Source organism: Juglans microcarpa x Juglans regia, chromosome 1S, assembly GCF_004785595.1.
Source record: "Juglans microcarpa x Juglans regia isolate MS1-56 chromosome 1S, Jm3101_v1.0, whole genome shotgun sequence".
Lineage (NCBI taxonomy): Eukaryota > Viridiplantae > Streptophyta > Magnoliopsida > Fagales > Juglandaceae > Juglans > Juglans microcarpa x Juglans regia.
Window position 1 is genome coordinate 5,339,842 of NC_054595.1, and position 19,414 is coordinate 5,359,255.

Genomic DNA, 19,414 nt, shown 5'->3' on the forward strand with positions numbered 1-19,414 from the left:
CCATTTTCCGCTTACACATGTTTGAATCACTTAGGTATTATAAATAGGAGTGTAAGAACTCCCTTCCGGACCGAATTAAGTAAAGGTTAAGAATTTTAAGATAGAGTATTATTAACTATTAATTATTTATAATACACATGCTATTAAAATTATTAATATATAACACTTAATTGAATATTCAATTAGGTAAATGAAAATGGTTTTGGGTTGACCTCCAAATGTGCTTCCAAAATAGCTCTATTTTTGGAATATTTTATTTTGGTATCATAAATGGAGGGATAGGGGTTTGTTAATTGATGATTTCCAACTTGTGGGTAACCCGTTGCTTAAAGTTAATAATTGCAAGTTGTCTAATATTTGGAATGTGGAGATGTTGACTACGTTAGTGGGACAAGATAATGTGGATGACATTATTGAGGCTGTTGTAAGGGGGGTCTGATGTGCTGATCTGGACTAAGCACGAGAGTGGAAGTTTTTCTACTAAATCAGCTTGGGATTGCATTCGCATACTAGATTCAAGTATGGAATAGCATCCTTGGATGTGGCATAAGTTACTTCCTCTTAAAATTTCGGTTTCTATGTGGAAAGCATGGAATATGGCTTTGAGCGTTGATGATCGTCTTTGACGTATTGGGATCCCGATAGTTTCTCGTTGCGATTGTTGTGATGAAGGTAAGTACGAAGACCAAAATCATGTACTGTTTGGAGGAGATTTTGTAGCTAAGATATGGCGTTATTGTGGCATTATCTTTGGTCTTTCTCTTGGTTGTACTTGGATGGAGACGGTGACGGCCTGGTTTCGACGTGGGTCATCCTACTCTCAAGTGGGGCTCTTTGTGGGGCTTCTTCCTTCTATTATTGCTTGGCATCTTTGGGGTAGAAGATGCACTGCCCGTATGGAGGATCTCATTCAGTCTATCAGTTTGGTTTGGCATACTATTAAGCATTGGATGGGTTCAATAAGTCAATACATGAATAAGGCTACTAAATGTTTACGCATGATTCGCAGATTTTACAAGCTTTGCAAATTCTGGCTTTGGTTCCCGCTAGGCAATATTTAAAGCTTGTGGCTTAGCAAAAGCCTGCTCAAGAGTTGTTTAAGTTGAATACAGATGACAGTAGTCTTGGCAACCCAGGCTCTTCAAGGGTGGGTGGTATTATTAGAAATGATCGAGGACATTTGGTTCACGCCTTTAATTCTCATATTGGTTTCAATTCAAATAATAGAGCTAAGTTGTTAGCTCTTATGCAGGGTCTCAAACCTGTAAATATCTGGAGATTAATTTTGTGGAAATTGAATTAGATTCTCAAGTGGTGATCTCGTGGTCGAATAGGCGAAGATGTGGCGTGTGGTACTCGGAGGATTTTTGGGAGGATATTCTTACCCTTACGAATTCTATGGTTTGCGTAGTTTGGCATGTTTATAGGGAGGGAAACAAAGTTGCTGACTGGTTGGCTCAAAATGGTGCGGCTGGTCTTAACATATAATGGAATATTATCAGGCATACGCCTAGGATTCTTTGAGGATTAATTCGCTTGGATAGATTGGGTTTGCCATCTTTGCGTTGTTGTTAGCATCATCCCTCATGTGGCGTTTGGTCACCATGTTGATTTGGTAAGATTTTATTTTCTGTTTTTGTTATGTTAACGTCTTTTTAGCAGGTGTGGTTTTATGCTCGTATTTTTGTTCACCTTGGTTTGTTTTTTTTTTTTTCTTTTTGTTTGTTAAACGCTTCTAGGCTCTTTTGACACCTAGTTTCGAAACTTTCTTGCTTATCTTATAACCCCAGGTATCGGTCTGTAACCACAATTTTCCTCCGTCATAAATGAGGGTATATAAAAAAAAATTGGGATGAAGTCACTCTTGGATTGGTGATCATCGGTTCTTCTATTAAAAAAAATGCTCTATTTTATTTATTTAATTTTTTCACTTTTAAAAAAGATACCACTAGTGAATTTGTGCATGTGTTTTTCTTAACATTAAAAAAAATCAAAATACACTAGGAGGCACTTAATTTGGGAGACATCTAATTTGGAGTGCATCCTAGCATCACCCTTAGTTAAATATATAATTAATTAGACAACTTAATTAAATCATTCACTTGATTTTTTTAATCATTTCATACCACATTTTTATCAAAAACTTGAAAGAAAAAAGACTAGAACCAAAATATCCCAATAAGACCAATCATATTGAACCAAATCGGTTCGATCTGATCTAGTACAAAAGGTTTAACGGTCTGGTCTAGTCTAATATTTTGATGAATCCAAATAATCGATTTGGTTCAAAACTCTCTTCCAATCGGATAGAACTGAGATTACACTCGTGGATATAAATAATGGTGAGAGGGTATATGAATGCTACATATCGGATTAAAGAACTGTTACAGAAATAAAGATATTACATAAAAGTAAATCTGTAAATTAACGTGACTTCGTGATATCCGTTAGATCTATTTTATTATAAAAATAATTTTATAATTTGACACATCAGATCAAGTCACGTTAATTTATAAATTAATTGTATATAATTTTTTATGATTAAAAGATTTCTCGTAAGATAATAACTCTACAGAAAAAACTGTGGATTCGTAACATGCATGTATGACCAAAAAAATCTTTTTGTGACAAACAGGTGAGATCCGATCCATCTCATTAATCCGATCCAATTTGAGCAGATCGATTTAGAAAATAAATAAATAAAACGTGTCGCTGCCCCAACGCGATCCGATCCAATTTGAACATGAGACCGATTTAGAAAATATATAAATGAAACGTGTCGCCTGCATCAACGCGTTGGAGCCGCAGGTCATACGTGTTACTAATCCACAGTTTTGTCACATTATGTACAAATATATATATATTATATATATATATATATATATATATATGTATATAATGTTGATCTCCCGCTGAAAATTCTGTGCAAGAAGTAAGGTCGATCTCGGACAAAAAGTAGGTCAAACCATCTCATTTCTATCCCTTCCGCAATCTCTACGTATCTCATTACCAAATGGCGGACCTGGTGGACATGGCCAAGAACTTCGTGGCAGAGAAGTTGGCCAACATCAAGAAGCCAGAGGCCAGCATCACCGATGTTGATTTCAAGCGCCTTAGCCATGATTCTGTCGAGTACCTTGCTAAGCTCTCCGTCGACAACCCCTACAGTCATGACCTCCCCATCTGCGAGATCTCTTACACCCTCAAGAGTGCTGGCAGGTTTGATTATCTCCTCCTCCTCCTCATCATCATCATCCCTTTTCAATCCCTCGATCTATTCGTTTTATTTCTTTTTACTTTCTAGGTACTCAGATTTGCTATTAATGGTATTTTTCAAGAGATCAAACATTAAGTACTCCAGCGAGCGCATTCATGCTATTTGAGTTTTGGGCACGTCTGAATAGAGAAATGGTTCATCTCATCTATTGTTATAAATTTATTAAATTTTCATAAAAAATATAATAAACAGTTGAATTTTTTCAAATCTCAGAATAATAATAATATTAAAAAAAATATTGTAATAATTTTATTTAAATTTCATTTAAAACAATTTCATCTCATATCTCATCTTACTATCCAAATAGGACTCGATCTGAAACGATTAGTACTTTCTGTTTTGAGTAGAGTTCTTTTGGGTTGATTTTGGATTTAGTCTAATGGATTTAATATTAATCATAATGGATTTAATATTAATCAAAGTGAACGAAATCTTACTGCAAAACTCATATACAGATGAACTTTCCGTGCCATCTGCGAGGGCGCTTATGCCGTGGTTCAGTTTTGATCTGAAACGAGTCCTCTTTGGGCTTGCTTTTCATTTGCTTGAATTTCACATAAAGTTTCACGTGATCATTTTTGCGTCAACCCAACTTCGATATATATGATCTTGATTTTCGATCTCAATATAATAATGATGTTTGTTTTTTCATAAATATACTCTAATGAATTCAATACAAGCAAAATCATGAACAAAACATTGCTGCAAGACTCACACCTGATGAAACATTCTTGGCATCTTTTTTATGTGTTTGCGGTGGTGGATCAGGGTGATTGCATCGGGGACGATGCCGGACCCAGGGTCACTGAAGGCCAGCGACACGACGTTGCTGGAGGTTCCGGTGAAGGTGCCGCACAGCATATTGTTGAGCTTGGCAAGGGACGTTGGTGCAGATTGGGACATAGACTATGAGTTGGAATTGGGTCTCACCATCGATCTTCCCATCATTGGAAACTTCACCATTCCTCTCTCTACCAAGGGAGAGATCAAGCTCCCCACCATCTCTGACATCTTCTAAGTCTCCCGCTTGAGTTTCATATGTATTTTTCTTACCTTGGTTTTGCTCTAGTCTCTGGATGCATGTGATGGTTGTGGAATATAAAACTTCAGTCTAATGTTTTTTTTCCCCTATATTTCAGTTGAATATCTTAATGAACTATGGTAATCCATAAATTCCTTTTCAATTTTGTCTCATTTTTATGTATGGGGGATATAATCAACATGACCAAAATCTCATATGGTTTACTGCATTAAATTGATATCGTACATTTCAAATGATATGAAGAGGATTTTCGAGCATAAAAAACCTCACTAGTTATATATGCTAGCTCTTATCTAAGAAAAAGAACTCATCTATGATTTTAGAATAATGGCTGATCTCGAGCTTGATTAGAGACAAAAAAAAAACTGGAAAAAACTACTCCAAACACAAATTAGAATAACTCCATACCTTGATTACTTGCTTGGGCCACCTTGATCCCTGTCATTTTTCCACTTTGATTGCTAGCTAGCTACCGACTCATGTGGAAGTAGCATTGTTACGAGACAAGATTTAACTCCATGATTGTGGATAATAACTCCAGCATTACACATCACATATGCCTAGAAAAAATAAAATCAAGATAGGAAAAAAAAAAATCCAATTAGAAGCCAGCTTAACAAAGATCTATTAACAATTCTATATAAAGTCATAACCAAAAGAATCCATTCCCCAAAAGCAATACCAAGATGAAAAGACATAGGCTAATGCATTAGCCAAATTGTAAAAGATAGATCTAATGTAAAATTAGATCTGCATCTCCATAAATACTCACCACTATAGATAGAATAATGTAAAATCTGAAAAAGGTACAGAACCAAAGGCAGATCAATTTTTGTATATTAATCTATGGAAAAAGGTTTCTACTTCGTTAGGCACTGACATTGACTTAACCAAATACCAATGAAGCAAAAGATATGGCTCATTTTTTGTTAAATCTACTGCATTGGATTAGCTAAAGCCACCTATGTAAGAGCATTAGTAATGGCCTAGCCATTATTTGGCCAAATTTTGACTAGGCAATTCATTTTTCTAATTTAGATAGTCACTTTACAACAAAACTGAATAACAAACTCTTTAAATCCATCATTATTCTATTAAAATATTTATTTTGGCTTTTTCATTTATTTTAGTTCTAATGGTAATTGGAATATTTATTCGTTATTAAAAAAGTGTTCATTAATTTTCTAATGTTCATATTATTCTAATAGATATAATTTTTTAACAGATTTTTTTTTTCAACGGATATATTTTTCCAACGATCATATTTTTTCAACAGATATATTTGTTTAACGGCTATATTTCTCCAATGTTTATATTCATCCACTATAAAATATAACATTTCATCAATAATTTTATTAGCTACAACTCAAGTTTCTCTGTAAACTAATTTTTTTTTTCTCCCAATGAATGGTTTGCTTTTTCACAAAATGGCACTTACCGATTTAAATTTTGATGAAAAATTTGAGATAGCGAGACAACTTTTTCTGAAAGAAAAAGAATCAAGTTCACCTGGTTCTTCTAAAAAATCACGTAGACAGGCGCAATTGATTGCAAGTCCACCAAAATTTTTTTGCCAAAAAATAATTTGGCTAGCAATTTGGACTGACTAGATTTGTTGAGTAAAAAATATGAAAGTTAAAATTAGTGTAGATATGTTGAGTTTGCTATGGATGTATTTTAAGTTAGCTAAATCTTGGTTAAATTTTGACTATGCTTAGCTCACTACTAATGCTCTAAAACTATGAGCTATAATAAATCAAAAGCAAAAGTCATATTTGGCATGACACTGTTCACAGATCAAATATGTATTTTATTGCAAATTAATCATCCAATGGCAAGAATCCTTTTTCCCTCTTAACTGGCAACAACACTTAGTATTCTGGCTTTCTCTCATTTTCTCTCACTTTCTCTCAAGCCTGACACTCCATTTCTCTCCCTTTCTCTCGTATAATTTGGCCCAACACTCCCTTTCTCTCTCCTTTTTCCTGTTTCCTTTCTTGTTTTCTAGTCCATCGTGCGATTTCATTTCTCTCGGCTTGGCTCAATTGAGAATCGACATTGAAGGTGCCCCTACGACACTGGGAGAGGATCTTCGATTTTTCCCCTAGAGTGTCTCAATGATTTTTTTTATTTTTGCTCTTGTTGGTTGTGATTATGCGGGTTTTCGTGGTTGTCCAGTGATTGTGTCATACGTTTATTGTATAGATTTTAGATTTTAGGTTCTAATGTTTGTATTTCTGGGTGGTGTCATGTTTACTAATTTGTTGTTCATGACATTGTGCTAGGGTTTAATGGTTTGTCCGATTTTGGTCTATGTTGGGATAGTGGTTCTAAGAATCACCATGTTCTGCATTGTGGTCTGATTTGTGCTGGTTTGTTGAAAGAAAATTATTGGAGAAAATTTATTACAAAAGAAATTATTGGAGAAAAATCTTTGGAAGTAACAGCCACTCTAATAAAGGTTCAACCGAGATTTTCTTACCATTTTCCTCTTACAAAATCATGCACAGAATAATATAAACTTCCATATGATGTTTATCATTCAAATTCATTGGAAAAGTTCCTTAATGGCTGATGCAAATTCAACGTAAAATGAAACACCCTGCAAAAACCACTTTATGTTCTATGTTGTATTGGGAACACCTTCTAAAATTTCCTCTGTCTCACTGTTCAGGTTTAATATTTCAAGACTGAAATCCTCTCAGCCAACCCCATATTCTTGCAACTCTAAATATGTAAATCCATCAATTATTCCCTTAATTTTAAGATTTCGGATTTTTGGATTGAACATTGCTAGTTTTAATTTTTGGTATTGTAGCTAAAATGGCATGTTATTCTTTTGATGGTTATAAGTAATGGATAGTTGTGTACGGTCATGTTAACCAAAATGACATGTATTGTGGCCTAGTTTTAAGCTCCAAAATGGCATATAGGCTGGTTTGTGTATGGTTATGTTAACCAAAATGGCATGAATTCTGGAATGACATGTTAATATTTGGGTAGGTTTTAAGTTCCAATTTTTTTTATTGTTATTATTTGCTTGAATTGGTGCAATGTGGTGTCAGGGTGTGATAATGTTGTGGATTTTTGGATTGTAATTATCTATCCCGCAGGTTTCTTTTTTTTTTTTTTTTTTTTAATTGTTTTTAATTTTTGTTGTTTTGAATTGTTATTATAATTTAAAATTTGGATTGTGGATTATTGGGCAATGTTTGTTATAAGACAAATAGAGTTTTTTAATAGCTTATAAATTTTTTATTATTATTAAACTAATAAATAATATTTTATTATTATTTTGGCTAACAGATGAATAATCCAATGTAGGAATATCTCTTGAATGGAATAGGCAAAGACTAAATATGTGATTTTAGTTAAATGATAACTTTCTCTTTACCTATTCCATTAATGCAAATGCTCTTAGTATGTTTTAGGCATCACAACATGCAAGCTCGCAAATAAATTTATTTATCCATATTCAAACTTTTTCCGACCACCACGTGGAATAGTATGTGATTGAAAATTATTCAAATTAGAATCCTCCATGCATGGTGAACAGTCAACTTATTATTTTCAATTACAACATGGATTTTCCAATCCCCACGTTTGATAATAAACACTTTAATCTCATTCCTCAAGAGTAAATACTCAAATAAGCCTGCGATCCATATTATTCATGTCTATTGACTTCATGAAAGCTTGAAAACTTGAAAAGTCTCACCCGCAGCCGGCAGCCGGCAGCCTGCGCTTTCTTTTCCCCACAATAGCATCATCTTTCGCATGTTTTTCTCCGCGTTGATCAAGTAAAAAACACATTCGTACGAAGTTTTTTTTTAGTTTCTGAGCACCTATAAGTTTAACATAATCTTTTGCTGTATTTTTCCTGTTCAGATCTTTTTGTTTGTCCTTGTTGGAGTCATATATACTTTTTGGAAAATAGTGTAGTTACAAAATAATTATATAAAAATAAACTCACAACCTGATGTGGCTTGATGTGGTACGTCAGATTGTAAATTAGCTTTTATTATAAAGTATATCTAACGGATTCCATGAAACTATATATATCAGTTTGTGAATTTACTTTGTATAATCTTTTTGTGCCTATAGCAATTCTCGAAGACTCAACGGTTTGGTCTTTCACGTCCAAGATTTACTCTTTGAAAAAATTCATAACAATGAGATGCATAGAATCAAGAATCAATATGGACTGGGCACCCTAACATATATATATAATACCTAAATTTTAATTTTTCTCATCATAAAATAATGAAATTAATACATGGATTTTTAATGAGTCTCTACATATGAATTGGGCCGGTATCACTTTAATTATTGCTCATTATCTGATTAAAATCATGGGCTTCCAGATAGGTGTCAATAGCTCAGTTATGTCACCATATTTATCGCACTTATTGGGCCTTACAGACATTATTCAAACTTTATATTTGGCAATTATATAATGCATAGTTTATGATCTATGTAGGTCCATTGATTTAAAATATTTTTAACAGTAACATGATCAACCAATGTGTCCGAAAAGGATAAAGTAAAAGTCGAAGAATAGTTGCTAACCTGACATTGTAAACCCCTAACATATAATGTAGTTATTTTATTAATCTTCAAGCACGCCAAGTGATTACACACCTCACATCTACAAATGTAGGTTTCTTTTCTTTATATAAAATAACGATCTTAATCTTACAACTCTAATTCATAAAAACGTCTTCCATTGAAAACTAAGTTGAAAAAAGATTATAAAAAAAACTGTATATGCATCACTTTCTAGAGGATTAGCTCTTTAATTAACTCAAGTTGATTCTAAAGGAATAATTATTCTAAATCAAACCTCATGTCGTTGATTATAAAGAGCATGCCGGGAATTTCCCAGTAAATAAAGAGGATAGGAGGGCAGGCAGTGGTTGGTGGTGGAATGTTTTGTATATATATATATAGTCACAAAAACATCATTAGGAGCACTCTTGAGGTAGGCACCACCATAATTGACATTACAAACAAGAATCTCTTCCTTTAATAGGGTCATGCGAAGAAAATTTAACTAATTTTATGGAAAAGGCGCGTTTTGATTAAATTAAAAGTTATGGTATCCTAAATAAACGGTAACGAGTAATGCTAGTTACAGTTTTAAGGTACGTAAATTCTGCATCTTCTTTTTAAAATAGTATGGGATATACAATTTAAAAAATGATTTTTTCATGTAAGTCTTATATTTATCTATTTTTTTCAAATAAAATATGTGAGACCTACATATTTTAAGACTGTAAATATTATTTCTTATTACCACCACTGTAACACCCCGTATTTCAGTGTATTTTTACTGAAAGATTATTTTTGATTGTTCAAAAATTTATCCTCTTATTTTAAAATTGGTTGGATTTTTAGTAAGTTTATTTCTATGATTTTTATTTGGTGAAAATTATTTTTTTGTGCTTTCCAAATATTTATTTATTATTATGCATTTAAATTGCTTTTAATATTTAAATTAATTACCGTGGGATTTAATTATTTCAATTTGACTTTACCATTACGTTTAAATTATTTTATTTAACTTGTGGTTTTAAAATCGTCTCCGTTGGATCTTTTTTGTGACCCAAGTTATGAGGATTGGACCTCATTTCTTTTCCCTCCTTTTTTCTTTCCTTCCTTTTTCTTTTCTTTCTTTTCTTTTTCTTCCTTATTTTCCTCTCCTTCCCGCGCGATCTCTCTCTCTCCTCTCCTCCGCCCGTTTCCTTCGTCTCCTTCCAGCGCCGCCGTCGCGCCGCCGTGCGCGACACCGCCCAGCCGACCAGCTCCCCCTCCCTCCGGCGACCTCACCTCCCAAATCTCAGCCCCTACCTCGCCGCCGGTAGCCCACACGCCCCCCACGAAGCCGCGGGCCACCTTCACGCCAGCGCCGCCGTGAGCCGGCGGTGGCCCTCACCGCCCAGCCCATTAGCTTCCCCAGCCGCCGGCGACCTCACCCCACCAACCTCACCTCCATCCGTGCCGCCGTTAACCACCAGTAGCTCTTCGAAGCCGCGGCACTCCTTCCGCCGTTGCGCCGCCGTCGCACCACCATTGGCCACCATCTTCCTACCACTTCATCCCCGACCTCTTGGCAACCCATTGGACCCAACCCCACCTCCGATCCGTCACCGGTGAAGCTCCACCAACTACATTTCCGATTTGGGCATTTTGGTCTTCTACCGCCCATTCCGCCGCCACCCACGGCAAACCACCACCACCATTGGCTTCACCGACCTCCCTAGGCCCTACCCTATCAATCTTGGGTCTTCGTTTGTCCTCGTTGAAAAGTGGGTATCTGTGACCCACGGCCACAGTGTATTTTACACTGTGGTGTTGCTCAGAAATCACCACATGCAACTTCGAGATCCTCCGGAAATTATTATATTGCACTGTAAGTATTTTCCTTAAAGAACTTTCGTGATTTAAATATATTTTTGCACTAACGCATATTATCTGTGAATTGGGTTGTTTTGCCGGACTGAGTCCGAGGAGTTTCGGGGGTCGGATGGATTGTGGACGGAGTTGTGTTTGTTTGCATTGTGAATTGTGGTTGTTGGTTATGACTTGTTCACGTACATCGCATATTGCATGCATGATCATGTTTGTAAAGAAAACTGGGTTTTCGTGTATTGCATACATGTTTATGTATTTATTGGATTTGGATTTTCATGTGAGTAAAAGGAAAAGAGACTGTAGGGATGGTGGTAAGCAGGGATGGTGGTTGTGTCCCGCCTGTGATTCCCGCCTACAGTGCTCTGTTAAGTATTTATTGTGTGTAAAGGAACTGTAGGGATGGTGGTAAGCAGGGATGGTGGTAGAGTCCCGCCTGTGATTCTCGCCTACAGTGCTCTGTTAAGTATTTATTGTGTGTAAAGGAACTGTAGGGATGGTGGTAAGCAGGGATGGTGGTAGAGTCCCGCCTGTGATTCCCGCCTACGGTGCACGCGTTAGGGATGGTGGTAAGCAGGGATGGTGGTAGAGTCCCGCCTGTGATTCCCGCCTACGGTGCACGCGGTAGGGATGGTGGTAAGCAGGGACGGTGGTAGAGTCCCGCCTGCGATTCCCGCCTACAGTGTCCGACAAATGGATTGTTTGTGTGAATCATTTTATGTGAAAATGTTTTACGGTTATTTTGGGCCAAAATGGGATTTTTGGCTTGTGTTGGAAATAATCATTTTTCTGGGAAAAAATGATATTTTATGGCTAAATGTATTTTGCTATATTGTTGGTTGCATTAATGTATTTTTATCCCGAGAGTTGTTTGGTTTATACTTACCTGTGGTACCATTTTATGGTATCGCAGATTTTGATGCAGACGATGATGACGAGCCTTAGCTTGGCTCCGGTGGAGGAGTGATCTGGGATTGCTCCTGTTTAGTGAGTTATGTGTTTTTATCAATTAATGTATTTACCTTTTGTATTATATTTGGGATGACTGTATAATTTTTTAAAGATAAATTGTGTTAAATATTTGTATTTAAATTCTGGTACTTAGTTGACTATCCGCTGCGTTATTATATTTGTACACTGTTGCATGTACACACACTGGCACTTCGTTGGGATGTGTGACCGTGTTGTCACCATCCTGGCGTCTCGATCCCTGTGTATTTATATAAGGGGGATTGGGGGCGCCACAGGTGGTATCAGAGCAGTTCGGCTCTGGGTAAAACCACATGTCCCATAGGTGTAGTACCAGAAAATTTTAAAATTTTGATTTGAAATTATTTTGTTGGGAGTACATTATTTTAATTTAATTTATTTATTTTAATTGTACGTTAATTGTTTGTTATTTATCTTATTTTTGTTATTTTAGTTTATTTAGTTATTTTATTATATGGCAGGCAATTTTACTTGTTTTAATTATTTTCTTGTGTACTATTTCATTTGTTTTATTCCTTTTGTCTTATGATATTTTATTTTGTTGGTTTTATTTTATTTTATTCTATGTGATATGGTTGTATTTTAATTTATTTTACTATAATTATATTTTTTAGTTTGTTTTAAACTGATAGTGGGGTTAAGGGTTACGCTATGGCAGGAAAATGGTACGACCAAGAAGGCAAGCTAATGAGCCCGAGGATGAATTACCGAGGGGTGATGGAAATTATGCCATGGCGAGGGCGTTGAATAGGATGACGGAGCTGCTCCCTTCACCATCAACGTTCAGCCGCTTCTTACCCGACTGAACGTTGATGGTGAAGGGAGCAGCTCCGTCATCCTATTCAACGCCCTCGCCATGGCATAATTTCCATCACCCCTCGGTAATTCATCCTCGGGCTCATTAGCTTGCCTTCTTGGTCGTATCATTTTCCTGCCATAGCGTAACCCTTAACCCCACTATCAGTTTAAAACAAACTAAAAAATATAATTATAGTAAAATAAATTAAAATACAACCATATCACATAGAATAAAATAAAATAAAACCAACAAAATAAAATATCATAAGACAAAAGGAATAAAACAAATGAAATAGTACACAAGAAAATAATTAAAACAAGTAAAATTGCCTGCCATATAATAAAATAACTAAATAAACTAAAATAACAAAAATAAGATAAATAACAAACAATTAACGTACAATTAAAATAAATAAATTAAATTAAAATAATGTACTCCCAACAAAATAATTTCAAATCAAAATTTTAAAATTTTCTGGTACTACACCTATGGGACATGTGGTTTTACCCAAAGCCGAACTGCTCTGATACCACCTGTGGCGCCCCCAATCCCCCTTATATAAATACACAGGGATCGAGACGCCAGGATGGTGACAACACGGTCACACATCCCAACGAAGTGCCAGTGTGTGTACATGCAACAGTGTACAAATATAATAACGCAGCGGATAGTCAACTAAGTACCAGAATTTAAATACAAATATTTAACACAATTTATCTTTAAAAAATTATACAGTCATCCCAAATATAATACAAAAGGTAAATACATTAATTGATAAAAACACATAACTCACTAAACAGGAGCAATCCCAGATCACTCCTCCACCGGAGCCAAGCTAAGGCTCGTCATCATCGTCTGCATCAAAATCTGCGATACCATAAAATGGTACTACAGGTAAGTATAAACCAAACAACTCTCGGGATAAAAATACATTAATGCAACCAACAATATAGCAAAATACATTTAGCCATAAAATATCATTTTTTCCCAGAAAAATGATTATTTCCAACACACGCCAAAAATCCCATTTTGGCCCAAAATAACCGTAAAACATTTTCACATAAAATGATTCACACAAACAATCCATTTGTCGGACACTGTAGGCGGGAATCGCAGGCAGGACTCTACCACCGTCCCTGCTTACCACCATCCCTACCGCGTGCACCGTAGGCGGGAATCACAGGCGGGACTCTACCACCATCCCTGCTTACCACCATCCCTAACGCGTGCACCGTAGGCGGGAATCACAGGCGGGACTCTACCACCATCCCTGCTTACCACCATCCCTACAGTTCCTTTACACACAATAAATACTTAACAGAGCACTGTAGGCGGGAATCACAGGCGGGACTCTACCACCATCCCTGCTTACCACCATCCCTACAGTTCCTTTACACACAATAAATACTTAACAGAGCACTGTAGGCGGGAATCACAGGCGGGACACAACCACCATCCCTGCTTACCACCATCCCTACAGTCTCTTTTCCTTTTACTCACATGAAAATCCAAATCCAATAAATACATAAACATGTATGCAATACACGAAAACCCAGTTTTCTTTACAAACATGATCATGCATGCAATATGCGATGTACGTGAACAAGTCATAACCAACAACCACAATTCACAATGCAAACAAACACAACTCCGTCCACAATCCATCCGACCCCCGAAAATCCTCGGACTCAGTCCGGCAAAACAACCCAATTCACAGATAATATGCGTTAGTGCAAAAATATATTTAAATCACGAAAGTTCTTTAAGGAAAATACTTACAGTGCAATATAATAATTTCCGGAGGATCTCGAAGTTGCAAGTGGTGATTTCTGAGCAACACCACAGTGTAAAATACACTGTGGCCGTGGGTCACAGATACCCACTTTTCAACGAGGACAAACGAAGACCCAAGATTGATAGGGTAGGGCCTAGGGAGGTCGGTGAAGCCAATGGTGGTGGTGGTTTGCCGTGGGTGGCGGCGGAATGGGCGGTAGAAGACCAAAATGCCCAAATCGGAAATGTAGTTGGTGAAGCTTCACCGGTGACGGATCGGAGGTGGGTTGGGTCCAATGGGTTGCCAAGAGGTCGGGGATGAAGTGGTAGGAAGATGGTGGCCAATGGTGGTGCGACGGCGGCGCAACGGCGGAAGGAGTGCCGCGGCTTCGAAGAGCTACTGGTGGTTAACGGCGGCACGGATGGAGGTGAGGTTGGTGGGGTGAGGTCGCCGGCGGCTGGGGAAGCTAATGGGCTGGGCGGTGAGGGCCACCGCCGGCTCACGGCGGCGCTGGCGTGAAGGTGGCCCGCGGCTTCGTGGGGGGCGTGTGGGCTACCGGCGGCGAGGTTGGGGCTGAGATTTGGAAGGTGAGGTCGCCGGAGGGAGGGGGAGCTGGTCGGCTGGGCGGTGTCGCGCACGGCGGCGCGACGGCGGCGCTGGAAGGAGACGAAGGAAACGGGCGGAGGAGAGGAGAGAGAGAGATCGCGCGGGAAGGAGAGGAAAATAAGGAAGAAAAAGAAAAGAAAGAAAAGAAAAAGGAAGGAAAGAAAAAAGGAGGGAAAAGAAATGAGGTCCAATCCTCATAACTTGGGTCACAAAAAAGATCCAACGGAGACGATTTTAAAACCACAAGTTAAATAAAATAATTTAAACGTAATGGTAAAGTCAAATTGAAATAATTAAATCCCACGGTAATTAATTTAAATATTAAAAGCAATTTAAATGCATAATAATAAATAAATATTTGGAAAGCACAAAAAAATAATTTTCACCAAATAAAAATCATAGAAATAAACTTACTAAAAATCCAACCAATTTTAAAATAAGAAGATAAATTTTTGAACAATCAAAAATAATCCTTCAGTAAAAATACACTAAAATACGGGATGTTACAACCACATTAAAATTACTTTTACACCAGGCAAGTTCACAATTCTATATAGAATTAATCTTTGAAAAAGTCACTACACCGTTCTAGGCTTCTAGCAATTGTAAACTGAGAAATATGACCCGGAAGTCAAACATTCAAACAGCTTGAAATTTTGCGCAGTCTACACGCACGACACAAAATATATATTTACCGATCATCAACTACTAAAGTCTAATGTCCAAAGTACGTGGGAATTGTACAAGCCTCTGCACGCGACGACTCTCAGTACTACTCATCATCACATCACCGGCCTGAATCATTAATTATAAAAACTCTACAACACACATCAAAAAACCCCTCCACAACAAGTACTGCACCCCACTCCACCCCTCAACTTCTAGGTAGCCATGGCGGAGAAGAAGGAGCAGGCCAGACCACTGGCCCATGCCACGGACCGCCTTAGCAGTGGGGACGACGACGAGGAGGCAACCCTACGCAAACAAAAAACAAGGCGTAAAAGGTGTATGATCAAGTGTTGCGGCTGTATCGTTGCCTTTGTGCTAATTCTAGTTGCGGTGATCTTGATTCTGATATTCACCGTGTTCCGCGTTAAGGACCCGACCATCAAAATGAACAGTATCTCAGTCACCAGGTTGGAGCTGAGCAACCGAATGACACCTATGTTCGGCATCAACATGTCCCTGACAGCAGATGTGTCGGTCAAAAATCCGAACGTGGCGTCCTTCAAATATAAAAACACGACCATAGCGTTGTTTTACCGCGACATGGTTGTGGGCGAGGTACAAGCACCACCAGGGAAGGCAAAGGCAAGGCGAACCGCCCATATGAATATAACAGTGGATATTATCGTCGACCGCCTGATGTCCCAGTCCAATATTCCAGATTTGCTAGCAGATGTGAGCTCGGGGCTTTTGACTGTGGGAGCCTATTCAAGAATACCGGGGAGAGTGAAACTGTTTAGCATTATCAATAAGCATGTTGTTGTGAAATTGAATTGCACCTTGACCGTCAATATTTCGAGCCGGACGATTCAAGATCTGAAGTGCAAGCGGAAGGTTAGCCTTTAGGATATACACACAAATTTATGGCCACTAAGGCCTCGTTTGTTTTCAGAAAACATCTCATCTCATCTCATCTCATTTCACCTCATCATTACAACTTTTCCAAATTTCCACACAAAATAAAATAAACAATTCAACTTTTTCAAAACCCAAAATAAAAATAATATTAAAAAATATATTCTAACAATATTTTATTCAACTTTTTAACTTTAATCTCAACTCATCTCTGAAAATAAACGAGCCATAAAAGTTTATTATATAAATTTATATAGTGAAATGAGTTGAGCAAATTTAAGATGCGAAAGTCTTGCATATTTTAAAAAGTTATATAAATATGAGATATATATGGAAAAAAAATCATTTTTAAATATTAGTAGGCTCCACTACTATTTTTAAAATGAAGTGTACGAAATTTATACAGTTTATGACTGTATGTAGTATTATCTATATATATATACAGAGAGTAATTATATTTTGGATAGTCATGTTCTTTGTACACTTTATAATGTGTTTACCCAAGCAGTCTATTCATATTATTTCTAGTTATTGTTTATGCATCGTTAATATCAGGTACTGTCATCCAATAGTTTAAGTACACAAATTACAACTAACTAAAAATGTCCATAGTTTTTTGCTAACTTAATTAGGTTCTGGCCTCTGATTCCTTTGAGCATTTGATCTCAAGGAACAAGCAGTTCTCTAGCAGCAAGAACACAATTTAAAAGTTGAGATGAAATGCAAAAAAAATTAAAATTAAAATTGAAGGTGAAATGGGCTATAATTATATGATCTGCAAATCATGCATGGCCTAAATTAAATTAGTCTGGATCGGCCTCTCTAAGAAAAAATTAAGCCTTATCACTACAACACAATTGTTTTTTAGTGACGGTTAGGAAATTATGACAGTCCCTAGACCGTCACTAAAAGGTATTTTCTGTGACAGTTTCTGCAAACCGTCACTAAAGATAGAATGAGATTTTTTTACGTTCCAACGTATGGGAAATATGCGTTCGAACGTTACATATACGTTTGAACATTATGTCTGTTTACGTTTGAACGTAAAATGTTTTGGCGCAACCGTTCGAATGTTATTAATTTTACGTTCGAACGTAAAATGTTTGCACCAATGTTCGAACGTTAAGTAATAACATTCGAACGTTCATTGTAAATTTAAATTAAATGACTTTAATTTAAAAATTATGTGGTTTTTATTGTGCATAATTTGTGAACAAGTCTAAAAAATTGAATTGTATATATTTATATATACACACTTTGTAATATATAAATATATATTATTGATTTATATATATTTGAAATGTAGTGATTTAGTATTAAAGTTGAAAAATATAATATCAAAGAAGATTAAAAATTGAAATTAAAAAACGATAGAAATATTCAATAATATTTTTCGTTACAAATATTAAAAATAAAATACAAAATTTGATATTAACAGTCAGATGATAACGTTATCCGCAAAAGTCGAACTCCGTACCTCCTCAGTCAAGGTATCAACCTTGTCGTTAAGGATAGTTACACGATGGGTGAGTTCGGCAACAGACGCCGATATAGCCTCGAGCGATCGATCGATCTTATGATCGATATGCGCAGTCAGCTGTGAGATGACCGCATCAACCCAAGCAGGCCGCACATCTCCTGCAGACGTACTCGGCGTATGCTGACTACTACTCCCGACATGACCTGGCTCAGGCTGCGTCGGAGGAACTAGATCCTCTACAGGGGGTGGCTGACGTCCCCTCGCCTGTCCAACGCTACGTCGATGCGTGGTTATGTCGAGGGGGCTCATCTGATCTTTGACCCGCTCCTCTGGCTGGGTCGGCACTCCCCGTGCAAGTAATAGTCGGCTGATGAGGACACCATATGGGAGATTATCCGTGGAGACGATGCTCGCCTAGTACCGGATCCTCTGAAAGATGTGCAATGGCAAATCTATAGGATCTCCACGTGCCACTCGTATCAAAAATTGTGCCCGAAGCCGACTAAATGTGGTTTTATGAGCTACAGGATCGACATTTGTTGCAACAATAAGGTGCAACATGCGGAAGAAATGCAGCAGATGGTTCTGGTTGAAGGCGTTCTTCCGCTCGATCTGCATGCGATCCCTCCTGGTGAGGATGTAGAAATCCTCGTCTCGGTCATCATCCCGAGCCTCGACGCCAGTATCCTCAGCCTCTGACTGGCCTGCATCTCTGGCTGATGCTGGCTCACATCCCCGACCAATAGATGATGTAGAAGTGCCTACATCCTCACGGGGTGTCGAGTGTGCAAATGTCTCCACTCCTCGACGAATCCCAAGGTGCTCGCCGATGACATCTGCTGATACCTCAATGGAAACACCGCGTACAGTCACGGTGTGAGAGGATGCATCCTGAGGCATGTCACACATCCCCATATAGAATTCTTGAACCATTGAGGGTATACCTTCCCCCTCAATGTGCAGATATTTCCCCAGCCTCTACTGAGGAAAACATCTCTCAGGTTCGTCTGCTGCCAATAGAGTTCGTCGAACTCATTAATTAAGACCTCTCGCTCTACCATAACAGTACGAGCTCCGATACGGGCAGTGTCCGACGTGGCTCCTTCCCTCCCTCGTTTCCTAGTATGCAGTGGAAGAGCCATATCCTGAAAATATAAAAGGAAAAAAAAATTATTTACAATAATGCATTTTTTTGTATTAATTTTAAGATGCTCTGCCGTAACGTTCGAACGTTTTATCTTTAACGTTCGAACGTTAAAGATAAAACGTTTGGATGTTTATTTATACGTTCGCAGGTAAAATAATGTCAATATATTTACATTCGAACGTAAAACAAACGTTCGAATGTAACAATGTACGTTCGAACATAAGCAGTAAATAAATATTGGCTGACGTACGTTCGGACGTTAAAACAAATACGTTCGAACGTATTTGTTTTACGTGTGAACATAAAT

The 19,414-nt window shown here is 37.4% G+C and overlaps 2 protein-coding genes across 2 annotated transcripts; both read left to right on the plus strand.

The window, feature by feature from the left end:
* Positions 1-2,898: 2,898 nt before the first annotated feature.
* Positions 2,899-4,461, plus strand: LOC121247593 (desiccation protectant protein Lea14 homolog). The gene is made up of 2 exons (XM_041145968.1): positions 2,899-3,219; positions 4,046-4,461. The coding sequence occupies exons 1-2, from the start codon at positions 3,014-3,016 to the stop codon at positions 4,293-4,295; spliced, it is 456 nt and encodes a 151-aa protein (XP_041001902.1). The 5' UTR covers positions 2,899-3,013; the 3' UTR covers positions 4,296-4,461.
* An 11,191-nt stretch (positions 4,462-15,652) lies between these two features.
* LOC121247595 lies at positions 15,653-16,493 on the plus strand. Its single transcript, XM_041145969.1, has one exon. It carries the CDS (start codon positions 15,791-15,793, stop codon positions 16,469-16,471), a length of 681 nt encoding a protein of 226 aa, XP_041001903.1. The 5' UTR covers positions 15,653-15,790; the 3' UTR covers positions 16,472-16,493.
* Positions 16,494-19,414: the final 2,921 nt, after the last annotated feature.

Bases quoted from the DNA above. Each gene is read 5' to 3' on its own strand.
- LOC121247593 (XM_041145968.1), top strand. From the start codon at position 3,014: ATGGCGGACCTGGTGGACATGGCCAAGAACTTCGTGGCAGAGAAGTTG. The intron at 3,220-4,045 runs GTTTGATTATCT...GTGGTGGATCAG, and splicing joins ACCCTCAAGAGTGCTGGCAG to GGTGATTGCATCGGGGACGA.
- LOC121247595 (XM_041145969.1), top strand. From the start codon at position 15,791: ATGGCGGAGAAGAAGGAGCAGGCCAGACCACTGGCCCATGCCACGGAC.